The 14,730-nt window shown below is 29.4% G+C and overlaps 1 protein-coding gene across 1 annotated transcript in view; it reads right to left on the minus strand.

Moving 5' to 3' along the window:
• LOC143071535 (signal recognition particle subunit SRP72-like) overlaps positions 1 to 14,730 on the minus strand; it is a 47,178-nt gene that overhangs the window by 29,844 nt on the left and 2,604 nt on the right. Inside the window, exons 2-13 of the mRNA XM_076245903.1 lie at positions 9,798 to 9,915; positions 8,835 to 8,955; positions 7,431 to 7,496; positions 6,915 to 6,992; positions 6,452 to 6,563; positions 6,032 to 6,107; positions 5,094 to 5,174; positions 4,606 to 4,663; positions 4,188 to 4,319; positions 3,633 to 3,761; positions 3,074 to 3,211; positions 2,676 to 2,771 (exon numbers count right to left, since the gene is read on the minus strand). Of these exons, the coding sequence (XP_076102018.1) occupies positions 2,676 to 2,771; positions 3,074 to 3,211; positions 3,633 to 3,761; positions 4,188 to 4,319; positions 4,606 to 4,663; positions 5,094 to 5,174; positions 6,032 to 6,107; positions 6,452 to 6,563; positions 6,915 to 6,992; positions 7,431 to 7,496; positions 8,835 to 8,955; positions 9,798 to 9,915 (1,205 nt within the window). The remainder of the gene's footprint in view (positions 1 to 2,675; positions 2,772 to 3,073; positions 3,212 to 3,632; positions 3,762 to 4,187; positions 4,320 to 4,605; positions 4,664 to 5,093; positions 5,175 to 6,031; positions 6,108 to 6,451; positions 6,564 to 6,914; positions 6,993 to 7,430; positions 7,497 to 8,834; positions 8,956 to 9,797; positions 9,916 to 14,730) is intronic.

Genomic DNA, 14,730 nt, shown 5'->3' on the forward strand with positions numbered 1-14,730 from the left:
CTTTGAAGCTATATTTTAGCTTTTTATATTTCAGTTTTGGAGCAAGTGTCATAGAACGTTTATTTGATATTTCGATAAAAATATGTCAACACCTCTATTTTCCCTATCATCTCATTGAAAAATGGTCCCTTAATTTTACATACTTCTTTAAAAGTAAAATTCTGAGCTTAAATGGTCCGTGACCCCCTATTTTTTTCGACCAATTTGATTCACTTTCTGTAAAGAATAAAATAACAAAAAATTTTAAAAATACGGCACTTCTGATAGAAACTTCAAATAGGCCCGAGCCACCTTAAACATTACATCCGCGTATGTCGATTCTTTGAAAGTTACGGACATCTCTATTGGTATGATGAAAAAAGTTACGGACAAGTTGTTTTGAAGTTACGGACAGCCTTAGTGTTTTTTAAAATCGTGTTGTGATCGTTTATTTTTTAGAATTTAATCACCTTTCCAGTTTAGGGGTTTCCCTAAACGATTAATACAACTTTTAAATTCAGTTGTTAAATTGATGCATTCGTGGTATTGTTATTCTATAGAAGAAAAGTATCTAACCGACGCAAGGCGGCTCCTTCTTGGGCTGTGGGTAACTTAAGTTACCCACAGCCGTTTAAGCACAGTGAAATTATAGTTTACTTAATTGGTACATGTAGGGATTGAGCGATTTAAATATTGTATTTAATGCCTGGGACTATAATGATCTAGCCAAAGATAATGATTTAGAGGGTCAAATGCCAATTGTGCAATGACCAGCAAGGGTAAAATGTGTATTTTTATTTTCCCATTTTGCAGATATATTTACAAGGGTGTACTTGATTAGTAATTCACCAGAAAGTTGTCCCCGAATACATACAATATCATCTTCTTATAGTTTAGAACATAATACCAGTGTTCTAGTCGTGACTCAAAAACAGAAAGCACAATAAAACCAAGGCATCAAACTTTCCCCTGCTACCTGATATTACCATACTAAATAGTTTATATATTATATATATTTTTGTAAGGGTTTGATAAGGGTAGTAAGCTACCTCAAGATCTGTTTTATTTAAAAAAAGAAATTTATTTTACATAAATTCCAAACTATTATAAGATGACATTTAATGCAAAACATGATTTTAATACTGCAACGACAATGCATTTCATTTGCGATTTGATATTTATTTTTGTGTAAAGCTGTTGCTAACATATCTATATTGATCTAAGTCTGTGAAAAGACAATTAGGGTTGAACATGCCAATTTCCATATGTTTAAGATATAATGGTGACCTTTAGCACCTTCTTTATCAATTAAATTAACAAAATTTGGAAAAGGACTCAATTTTGTTTTATTTTTACAACTTCATGGGCTAAATAATGACTCTTCTCATATATGTCATCTTGTGTTGAAATGATAATTAAAGTTTAGCACCTTCCTACTTAACACCCAGTTGGCATGTAAGAAATGTCTCACAAGCAGAATCTGTTTTCTATGACAAATGTTGTTCACACATCTACAGATGATTGTACTAGAAAAATAATTATCTGAAAATCATTAAAATTTACCTAAAAACACCTCCATCCCCTTTTCAAGAGTCATTTTCTATTAGCTCTTGCAAAGTATGTCAACTTTTGTAAAAGAATAATCAAGAAAAATGCCCTAAGAACATGTGATTTTTCAGTTATTAAAGGGGCACTAGCTGTCAAATTCATTGTAACCGATTTGACTCAAATTCTCATATTTGGTTTACAACAATGTAAAACATTTATCCAAACTATTAAAAGTCTAAAATAAACAGTTTACAGAGCATGGGGTAGATAATATATAGGTTCGTTTCGTGTGTATTTTAGTCCAGACGCCATCTAATTAACTATCGATTTGACCTCAGATGACCATATAAGCGATGTAAACAAAAATAAAGATACGAATAGATTAAACCAACACGTGCAATTGCATTTTTATAGGTCTGTTTGATTTTATTTTATAGATTAAAAATAGATGTTTCTCATTGTTTTTAACCATATAAGAATGATTTTATGTGCATCGAATTAGTAATCAAATGATTTACCGCAGTTTCACTTTCATTGTTGACATTCTTTTTCTTTAAATAACCAGTACACGTACAATGCATGCGTTGTCAATCTCTAGCTAGGGGTTAACTTGAAGTTCACATGAATACCGGTTAGAATGATGATGACGTTTTCACTTGCAAGTGAATCAGTCAAAAATTATGTTTAATCGCTTATTTCAACAAAATTAAAGGAAATTGATTGCTAAAAGCAAATTATTATTTCATTATTCCAATTTGATTAATAATGATTGATCTAAAAAAATCATACTTTATTTTTTTTTTATGTATCGTAGCTAGTGCCCCTTTAAGGAAATTACATATTTCGTAACGCCCTCTGTCTTTTTCTCAAGGGTATTCATTACATAAATTGTCTGTCAAATACAACATTACTTTACATTTAATAGAACATTTTAAATTCTTGTTAATCTACATTTACATACCTACAAAATTAACACACAAAAAAAATAGAGTCCAATAAATGACAAAAAATCCACAATATCTTTACTGTAATTTTCTTGTACCATGGTCCTTTTGGTTTTATATCTGTTGATACTTTTCTCTTGTAACCATGCAATAGCCAGACTTACCATTCTATAACTTAAGATTCATCTTTTTTAAAAAACCTACCTGATTTTTCTTGTACCATGTTATAGCCTGCGTAAGAACTTTAGAAGCTTGTTCCCTGTCCTCTTGTCCCAAGTACAATGTGACCATGGCAGAGACCTAAAATATGTTTCAAGATATAAAATTAAAAGTCAAACTATCATTGTATAGGGATACAAAAAAATACTTCCATTTCAACTGTTGAAAGTTCTTTTTTTTCATTTATCCTTAACAAAGAGTTAAAGTGAGGTTTAGCAATTTAGTATGCAAATCAAAACTGCTATATCACTATTCACCTTTAATCATGTACCAGCTGACAGTCCCTAATCAAATGGTAAAATCAAAAGCTCAAACACATCAAACAAAAGGATAACAACTGTTTAATTGGTAAACTGTATGAGATCTATACTAATGAGACTTACCACACCAGGTTTATACTGTAAGTCTCCCATTGTCTTCAGCGTGTCACAGGCATCATATACATGACCTTGTGAGAGATATATCTGTGCCATCACCATCTTTATACTAACTGATCTGGATTGGTGAGATTGCTCATAAGCCTGAAATACAAAATATCTCTTACAATATTATGGATCATTGCAAAGATATCATCTTATTAGTATACAATATTTGATGCAAACAACAATGTAAAAATAAGAAGATTAGATATGACAACTGCAAATGATTTAACTTTTTATTGCTTATTACAATTTCCTGTATTTCAAGACATGAACAGTAACAACATCTATGAAATGTACATGTTTGGTCATATCAAAGCTCTGATATCATATATAAATTATATCTTTAAACACAGATAATCAACAGCTACTGGCTTGGATTTGTTCTTTTACATGTAAATTTCTCTTACTGAAATTGTTACATAAGTTATAAACATATATGGCCTCCAAGTCTATAATTAAAAATCTCTGCTAATGCATGCATTTGCCTGTATACACATTCCTGTAAATTGACAGTACTGACCTTCAAAACGTCAATGGCTTTGGTGGTATCTTTGTCCTTGACATACTGGGCAGCTTCAATCAGCACTGGTGTATCAATATCAGGGTACTCCTTCATCAGCTTCTGGGCTAAATTGTGACACTGGTTACTCTGTAAATACATAATGTTGAATGTTAGCATATGTTTAATATAGAGGTCAATTGTTTTTACAAATTCCTTAAGAATAAGATTAAAGCTATCACACAACCTTGACATGGACCTAGGCTGTGTAAAATTACATTTCAGGTTAAACATCAATTTTCAATCTTAAAATGTATCAGAATCTCATTTTTTTGTACATATTTAACAGGCACTTAACTATAACTTTGTAGCCTATAAATGTTTTTATTTTATAGGTTTTTTTTCTGACCCTTTCCAGTTTTGGTATCTTTTATGGTCCTGTATATTCTGGGTACAAACTTTCAGACTCTTGTTTATCTGATGATGGGTATTACAAAATTATACATTTATATTACATATGTACTGTCCCATGAAATACAATAAAGAGGACAAGAATGATTTTCATAGATATATTACCTGGTTTGTGTACATATGTAATAAGCCTTCATTCAAACTGATACATCTCTGCTGTGCAGCTGTTAGTTTATGTTTCAAACCATCTGCTTTGGCTGTTTTCATTCTCTTCTTAGAATCAAATACATTCTGGTCCTGTTAAAAAGATAAATGACAACAATCTGAACATGGTGCACACTTAAATATATACTGGTTATATCCATAATCTTATTTTATCCATTTCTGTCTTTTATTACTATAACAACTTCACAACAAGTTTTTGTTGCTATTATAGATACCAAGTCCTAACTTTGGTAATAAATACAAAATCCTGAAGACTGTGAATGTCTCATTTCTATAATTTTCTGTTTTAAACTTCTAATTAATTTTTGTCAAAGAATTTTTACGAATTTACAACATTTTTTATGTGCTATTTACTAACCTTATTAAGAGTGATGATGTTATTGGATAACACTGCCATCACAGCCATATCTGAAGGTCTGAAATCAAACAAAATATTACATAAGGAGTCAGGAATATGTTGTTAATATCGTGGGTAGTGATGCATTTTTGTTGTGAGGTATAGATAGATTATGGAACAATAAATTAAAGTTTTATACTTAGTAGTTTTTCACAAAATTTGTCTCCATATTTCCATACTTAAATCGATTTTTACATGGCAATTTAACATAGTTATAAAGCAAAGGGCAGATCTTAACAGATACAATTACTCTCAACTATCTTACTGTTATTCACTATACTGGTATATCATTTGAAATTGTTGTGAAAGAATTTGTCCATCTTAAATCACCTGCAACCACTGTATTTCACAGTAATTAGCTACAAGTGGCTAGTGATATTTACTTGAATTCTGTTGTTTCTAAATGTCTAATTAAACACAATAATAGCTCATGAGCAGTAAAAACTTACTTATTCTTAGTGACTTGATTGTTTAATTTGACAGCTTCATCTTTACGTCCTTGTTTCTGTAGCACATAGGCTAACTGTACTCTATAATAGAAAAGAAACTCTTATTACTTAAAAACTATCATAAAGTCAGTCTCATGTAATTTAGTGGTTGGTTGCTTTTTTATTGTTGTTTCAGCATCAATAAAGTCCGGAGTATTCTCTTTTTAATTGTATTATATTTGCCTGGGAATTTTATATCTTACTATAGTATGGGTTTTGCTTCTAGTTTAAGGCTCTATAGTTTCTATGATCAGTGGGAGATAGTTATCTTATTGGCTATTATACCACATCTCCTTATTTTTATAGTCATGATTTTTTTTAACCAAACTATTTACAGACTTTCTTCCTGACTGCTGTTGAGAACTGGTACTTACATTTTGTAATCTTTGATAACATTAAATTGTTAACTATCAAATTTTAATTATTTTATCCTATATTAATAAAATTTAAATGTGCCATTTTAATTTCTTATAATTAATTCCAACCAGAAAATAATCATCTAGTATTTACTATACCTAATAATTCCCAATTCCTCTATTTACTCTACCTTATAATTCCCAATTCCTCTATTTACTCTACCTTACAATTCCCAATTTCTCTATTTACTCTACCTTATAATTCCCAATTCCTCTATTTACTCTACCTAATAATTCCCAATTCCTCTATTTACTCTACCTTATAATTCCCAATTCCTCTATTTACTCTACCTTATAATTCCCAATTCCTCTATTTTCTATACCTTATAATTCCCAATTTCTCTATTTACTCTACCTTACAATTCCCAATTTCTCTATTAACTCTACCTTATAATTCCCAATTCCTCTATTTTCTATACCTTATAATTCCCAATTCCTCTATTTACTCTACCTTATAATTCCCAATTCCTCTATTTACTATACCTTATAATTCCCAATTCCTCTTCTATCTCCTCTTCTGTAACATCCGATTCATCCTCAAAACTTTTCTTGCAAAAAACTAAATGTAAATATCAAGTGTTAATTAGTAACTCGAAAGTGATTTAAATCATAAACTGACTTATAGATAAAAAATTCGTAGTTGTTTCTAAGACTTTGTCATGACATTTCTAAACAAAACAAAATGAATGTTAACAATGTACTGATTAAATATAAAAACTCTCTAAACAATTGGGAAGCCATCACTTCAGCAAAACTCTATCTTGGGTGAAAATGATTGAAATATGGGGTTAATTAATGCTTTGACATCTAAAGGCTTAGAAATACAAAAATGAAGTAATAATTTGAGAATTAAACTGATGTCATTTAAAATTTGCACAAAGGGGGATAACTCTAAAGCCTTACTTTCTGCTTTCCTCAATTTCTTCTCTGCGTTTGTCCAGTCTTCTTTTCCAATAAAGTAGCATGCATTGTTGTAACAAATCTCATATGAACTCTCATCAAACTCAGGATTCCCCTGAAATAAAAAAAAAAAACATAATGTTTTTTTTTTCACCATTCAATCTGTTGTTAAATTACAAAGAAACATTTCCATATAATCAGACAAAGTGTAAATAATCAGACAAAGTGTAAATAATCAGACAAAGTGTAAATAATCAGACATAGTGTAAATAATCAGACAAAGTGTAAATAATCAGACATAGTGTAAATAATCAGACATAGTGTATATAGTTATCAAAGGTATGAGGATTATAATTTACTACCCAGATGGCGCTTCATCTACATAAGACTCATCAGTGACGCTCATATCAAAATATTTATATGTAAATGTAAATCATATAAATAATGAGATAATGTTTTAACTTACTACATCCTTCTTGTCCCACAGCTGTAAGGAAGAAACCACAGCTGACAAATTTGTTTGTCTCTCTTCTTCAAAATCATCCTGTAATCAGAGAATTCTTAGATGAATATAACAAGACAAAATATTTTACATTAACAGGATAAAAAACTTGGAAAGTGGGTAACAAAATAGTTAAAGTATACCTCCCTGTCTGTGTTAGTTATAATTCTATAGTAGAAGTAGTATTTGACTCATTATTGAATTCAATTTGACAAAAGCAATTCAAAACTTTAATGTACAACAGTTACTTAAATCATACATTGTCAATGATTGTCCAATCAAAACATTTAGATTACGATAACTCAGAGATATTTTGGATAAATCATGAATTTTAAGAAAGAAACAAGATACGATCTTATGAGTCAATTTAAAATGAAATATTTCTCCTTGTTTAAAAAAAATTGTGTATCAATATTTACTTCCTAATAAACCAAAAAAGGTAAAAAAAAAAATAGAAACCCACACAACTTTAGCACTTACTTCTGTAGATTTAATGATGTCTCTATATAAGTTGTAACATTCTTCATACTGCTCTAATCTGTATAACTAAAACAAACAAAATATATATGTCAATAAGATCGATGACAAATAACTTGTGTTGTCAAATCAACAGTTTGGACTAACTGGTTACTTGGATAATTGTTCAACCAATTAACTGGTTAACCGATAGTTTAAGAAGACCGTATCTATAGCACTCTACAAATGTATTTTTTATATATTATGATTAAATAAATAAATTTGGTGTATTTACTGTCTTCTGATTGTTTAAAAGAATTAGCTTTATTTTCAATGTTATCAATTTTTATGGCGACATGCCCACTCTAACGTTGTGTATTTATACGCAAACATCTGTGTACGTTGTTATTTGTATTAATATATATCTTTGAGCCTTATTTTTGATAGAAATTTATTTATAATGAATTGCAATAATTTGTTTTGAATTTATTGAACCACAAAATTAATTTTTGACTCTTCACATTTAACATAATCCGCTTCGCGGATTATTCAATGTGAAGAGTCAAAAATTAATTTTATGGTTCAATAAATTCAAAATAAATAACAGCCATTCATTAATTGAAGTTTGTCCTTTGGCAATATAAGATTTGTCTGAATTTTCCTGGCAAAGTTTAACTTTTAATAATCTATAACTACAGTTATTTCCTCCGAGCTTATTCCTTTGGAAACAATCTGTGTAATAACATGTTTCAGTATGTTCTTTTAAGGTGGTACCTAACACTTTCTTTTAAGGTGGTACGCAACACTTTCACTAAAATTCATTTTGCTCGTTTAATTTTCATAAAATTTTGACAAATTATTTACTTTGACCCTTTTACAAAAATATAAAAAAATCAAAAAAATTTGAACCAAGCGTTTTATCAGAAAAATTACACTGGCTATATAGCAGTTTGACAAACACTAATTTTGATCATTGTGAAGCTTTATATTGCCTTCACAAGGCAACGTAATTAAAACGTTTAGCTGATATTACAGAGTTATCTCCCTGTAGTGTTAGGTACCACCTTAATACAACCCAGGAAACGTTGAACAATATAGAGCTAACATTTCTGTGATGTTGATGAAAAAGATCATCAATGTAAACTAATCAAAACAAAACTTCTTTTCTGAGTTATATTTTCACCAGTATAATCTTGCAAGTTTAACCATCATTTTGACATTTGCCAGAGGTACAAACTGAATCCAAGAGAACAGTCAAGACTGGTAGATATCAGAACATAATAACCTACTATTTGAGCATGGAGTTCCCCTAATCTTGAGTTGTTTTTTTTCACATGTCAGCAGTTCTTTTTAATGACAACTTACTACTTGAGAAAGAAGTTCTTTTACTCTAGTGTGGTTTTTCTACACTTATGATTGACAACTCACCACTTGAGAAAGAAGTTCTTTCACTCTTGTGTCTGGTTTATCTACACTTCTCAATGTTGTTAATGCTTCCTTTGTTCTATTTAATCTGTATTGACAGTAAGCCTTCTCAAAATGTAACCCACTGAAATTATAAAAGGTTTAGCAATTTAAATGTTATTCTCTTTTTGAATGGAATACAAAAATATCCAAATGAAAACCAATAACTGACTGAAATGATTTACATGTGAACAGCTAGAAAAATAAGAATGCAGCAACATGTTCATGTTTAATTCCTAATTTTACAATTCAATCCTTCAGTTTTATTACCACAAGATATTATGCCATCTGACCTATCAGTGATATTGTTTTTTTTTTTTCAAAACTACCTCTACCCTTTTTTATAGGGAAAATATGCATAATTTTCATCAAATTGGGAAATTTAGAATAAACCATGAATTTGTCTGAAATTTCAATTTACAGACGCCCTTTCAAGTGTCAAACCCTGCATTGAAATAAGACCCTTTTCTGCCTTTTTTTATCAGTAATGATACATAAATAGACCCTCAAATCTGCACATATAGTCATTTTAGGCATGAAAATTAGTGTTTTTGCATGCATGCACAATTAATTACTACTGAGACTGCACTGTTTGGGAAAAAAGTTGTCTTTTTGGGAATAATCTTAAGCCATTTTTTTCAAATTGGGATTCTTCTTCAGGGGAAAAAGCCTGTATTCTCCACTTATTTAAGGCAAACAATATCCACTGGACCTTTCATACCATTCTGTCCATAGATCAATGAAAATGCACCACAGTACCTAAAAAAAAATCTTGCATCAAGCTATATAAATTTACTTTTAAACAGATGTACTACTTTTTGTATTGTTTCCCCTCTTTGGCTAATAGCCAAATTTTTATTTTATGTTTGCCATTTGAGAACTTGCAGTTGACAAAACATGATTTACAGATTGCTTTTACATATTTACCTGGAAAGATCTTTTGCTTTGTTTATTGATGTTAATGCTTGGTCAAATTTATCCTCTTTTATTAGGCAAACAATTTTGCAATGAAATGCTGTTGCATCTGTACTGTCTTCTTGCAAAACTGAAACACAAAAAAATAAAAACAGATAAAATTTAAATTTTTACTTATAGTTACAAAATTGTCAGAAATTACTAACTTTCACTGTTCAAGATTATTTCTCATTAAAAAATGTATTAACTAAATAAATTATATAAGCAGTGTTTTCATTAAGAACTAGCAAAATCCACTGCCTACTGTGTGTTTCATGTGGGCTATCAATTCATTGACATAATTATGATAATTACCTCATGGCGAGATTCAACATGGATGAACAAAATAGGCATAGAATGTATACAAATGGAAAATAATTAGATAATTAGGCCAATTAAAATTAATTGATAGATTTTTATCCCCGCCCGCCCCTCTGAAATCGTCCCGCCCAGATTTTTTTTAATTTGAAAAATTTACGATTTCCGGATTTTGTTAATTTCCGTTACCGGTAAACGTCAATGATTTCGTTTCTTTCAAAACTTCCTGTTTCAATTATCATTTTTCGTATTTCTTCGAGTAATTTAGAATAACTCTACAGATCTATGATGACAACATCATCTACCGAGAATAGAGATTGATTACGGGAAGGGCATAAAAAATCGGGTTACAATTAATAAGCTGTTCCAAGAATGCAAATCGCTGCGGCATGACACAAATTTCTATGATTAGAAAACATTTTGTAGATTTATCCATGGCTATTCTTTTTTTTTTTTTTTTTTTTTTTTTTTTTTTTTTTTTTTTTTTTTTTTTTTTTTTTTAAATTATACATACTTTATTGAAAACTTTTACATTTGTTAGTTTGATACAGAAAGTACCGGTACCTTATCCCGGCCTCGTTAAACATTAGTTGTATATTTAGAAAAATTGTTAGTAATTGTTAGTACTCAAAATTATAAAATATATATACAGTATATTATTGTGTATCAATTATTTCAATATTGATCAATAAAGTGAGAATTTTATTTAAGAGAGAATGTGAGAAGAGAAGAGAAAATAATAAATAATTAAAACACAAATGCAAAACAAAAACAAAAAAAATAAAAACTAAGGAAAAAAAAAGAAAAATAAATAATAGAAAGTCCTTGAAATTTGGAATTTGGCAGCAGTATTTTTGTCTTAAGATACAACATTAAATAAATTTGGCAAAGTTGGTTTTCCATTGTAAATAATTCATACAAACACAAAACAGATATTAGAGAATGTATATGCATTTTTGGCACAAAACAAGAACAAAAGACAATAAACAATAAACAACATATAACAGTATATTATATAAAAACATATATGTTGGTGTGAGAAGGCTAAAATAAAATGCACAATAACATTACATAGGGTAATGCTAATTAAGTAGCTTAAGTGTAAATTATTCTAATAATGGAAGCCAGGGGTCCCAGTAGAGGTTGGCAATGTGAAGAGGCTTTGTTTTAAAAAATATATTCTTTTCTAGTATTAGATTTTCTTTTAGATAGTTTTTCAGCCCTGCAAAATTTACTTGATTTTCACACAGTTTTGTTCTATAGATAAAGAATTTTGATAAAAGTATTATTAAGTTTTTTATTTTATTATTTTCTGTTTTTCCTAAATTTCCGAATAAAATTATATCCATGTTAAATGGAATAATTATTTGTGTTTGGTTATAAATCCAGTCCATCAGTCTTATCCACAGATCTGCTATTTTATGGCATGTCCAAAATATGTGTTCAATATCTTCAGTAACTTCACTGCAGAAAGTACATTTATCGCTTTGTTTTATTTTTATCTTAAATAAAAATTTATTTGTGCCCAATATTCTGTGTATTATTCTATATTGGAACCAGTGGAGTTTTGAGCTTTTTGTGGAGTAAAAAGACATATTATGCACAGTTTTCCAATCAAAATTTTTGTTGAGTGTTAAGGACCATTTTTCTTCACATCTAAGTTTAGGACTGCTTTTTTCAAATAAAACATTATACATATCTTTCGAGCCTTTTCTTGATAAAAAAAATATTCTTATATTATTTGGCATAATTGGTCCTAGTGTTTTATAACAATTGTTTATGGGTATATAGTTTTTTAAAGCCTTTTTATATGATTTTATTGATGACATGACCCCATTATAAGTAAGAAAGTTTGACTTAATTTTATAAATGTTTTGGAATTGTTGAAAAGTCATTAGTTTTCCCTCAGCGTTTAATAAATCATTTATCAAAAAGATCCCTTTATCTATCCAGTCTTTATAGAAAATGGATGTTGTTCCTATTTTTATATTTTCATTATTCCAGAGCGAATCTGATAAAAACTCCTCTTCATTTTTTGGTATGAATTTATTTTGTAAATCTGTCCAAGCTTTAAAAACTTCTTCCCAAAAAGGGTTTTTACATCTTTTTGTTGGGCCTAAATAAACTAGGTTTTCAATACTAATTTTTTCAGTACTTTCTAATAGCTTATTTAGTTTTGGGTTGTTTTTCAACAACCGTCTTATCCAAGTTAGTTTCAATCCTTTTATATATTTGTCAATATCTATCATTTTCAGCCCCCCTAATTTGTGTTCAGAACATAATATTTCTCTTTTTATCTTGTCAGGTTTGTTTTCCCAAATAAATGAATAAATTTTGTCAGTTAGTTGTTTTAAAGTATTTTTGCATGGTGCTTGTAATGTTAAAAACAGATGGTTCAATTTTGAAATAATTAGTGTCTTAATGATAGTTATTTTTCCAACTGGTGTTAATGTTTGTTTAGACCAAATTTTTATTATATTTTCAATTTCTTTAATTCTTGAACCATAATTCAACAGTTCCATTTCATGCAAATTGACAGAAAAGTTTATTCCTAGTAATGTAAACCTACTGGAACCCCATTCCAATCCCCATTTTACACACATTGTGTCTTGACTATATTTTTTTTTGCCTATCCACACCACCTTTGTTTTGTCTAAGTTCATATGGAGACCAGACATTTCAGCATATTTTTGGAGTAAGCGAAGAGATGCATCTAGAGATTCAGGTGTACCGTCAAGTATTATTGATGTGTCATCTGCGTATTGGGAGATAAGATATTCTGTGTCATCAATTTTAATTCCTTTAATTTCTTTGTTCTTTCTGATTAAAATTCCTAGAATTTCAGCACATAAAAGAAAAATATAAGGTGATAAAGGATCCCCTTGTCTACAGCCTCTTTGAATCTGAAAGAAATCTGATAAAAAACAGTTTTGGGATACTGATGAGCTTATATTTGTGTAAAAAGTCTTTATCCAAAGTTTTATAGAGGGTCCAAAATTGAAAAAGTCTAATACTTCATTTATGAATTTCCATGATACCGAATCAAAAGCTTTTTCAAAATCTATGAGAAGGAGAAGACCTGGCAAATCATTTACCTCTGTATAGAATAAAATATCATATATGAGACGAGTGTTTTCTCCAATATATCTTCCAGGAATAAAACCTGTCTGATCATTGCTAATAATAATGGGTAGAACAGATTTGATACGCTCTGCTATACAACTTGATGCTAGTTTATATGTTGTATTCAAAAGACTTATTGGTCGCCAATTTTTCATAAACTGTCTAGGTTTATCACCTTTTGGTAAACAAGTAATAATGCCCTGTTTTTGAGTTATTGATAATTCCCCCCTTTTGTAACCATAAATTATAGATCTGAAAACAAATTTTCCTACATTTGTCCAAAAGAATTTAAAGAACTCATTTGTAAAGCCATCTGACCCTGGACTTTTCTCATTTTTCATTCTACGCATAGCTGTTGTCAATTCATTATAAGTTATCTCCCCTTCTAAAGATTCTTTTAAAGTATCATTTAATTTTTTAATATCAGAATCAGGTATTTCACTATTAAGATTTACTTCACTCAAGCTTTCTGTTTTAGTATACAGTTTTTTATAGTAATTTTTGGCCTCTTCTAATATTTTATCTTGTTTACAAATTGTCTCCCCTTTTTCATTAACTAGTTTGGGGATGGTTTTATTTATAAAATGTTTAGTTTCCATATTCAAAAAAAAACTAGATGGCTTTTCCCCTTCTTCAATCCATTGCATTTTTGACCTGATATAGTATCCCCTCATTTTTTCTTTCCTTATTATTCTCAGATCAGATTTATGGTGTTCAATTTCATTTAATATTTCCTCTGTTAAGATGCTTTCCTCTAATTTCTGAATTTTTTCTGATAATATTTTTTCCTCTTTATCTCTTTCCTTTTTTTTATAAGATGCATAGGAAATAGTTTTTCCTCTGATTTCTGTAAGTAAAATTTCTAAAAAAAGTTGGTCATTTATTGTAAAGTGGATGTCTAAATCATTAATTTCTTCTAACGTTTCTCTATTATATATTAATGATGCATATTGGTCTTTTACTTTAAGTATAGTGTCTTTTATAGTTTTGGAGTATTCAATATCATGTAAAAGTGAGTTGTTAAATTTCCATAATCCTTTTCCAAGTATGAAATCATTCATCTTCAGATTTAATATTATTGGGGAGTGATCTGATCTATAGCTGTTGTGATTTTGTACATCAACTACATTTTGGTTAAGGTCTTGGGATATTAAAAAGAAGTCTAATCTTGCTTGTTTTATGGGATTAGCTTTTCTCCATGTGAACTGTTTTAAATCTGGATTAATTTCCCTAAAGGGGTCTGTTAAATTATAAAGATCTTTTAAGTCTAGAACTTTCTCCTTAGCTTTTGGGTTATTAATATTTTGATAATTATATGTATCAAGACTTTGGTTTTGTACTAAATTATAGTCTCCAGTTATAACAACTGATGGATTGTTTAAAGTTTCTATCACTCCACTCAGTTTTATATAAAAATCTGGTGTATCTTTGTTTGGACCATATAAGGTTATTAGGGTCATTCTCT

This window comes from Mytilus galloprovincialis, chromosome 4, assembly GCF_965363235.1.
Source record: "Mytilus galloprovincialis chromosome 4, xbMytGall1.hap1.1, whole genome shotgun sequence".
Lineage (NCBI taxonomy): Eukaryota > Metazoa > Mollusca > Bivalvia > Mytilida > Mytilidae > Mytilus > Mytilus galloprovincialis.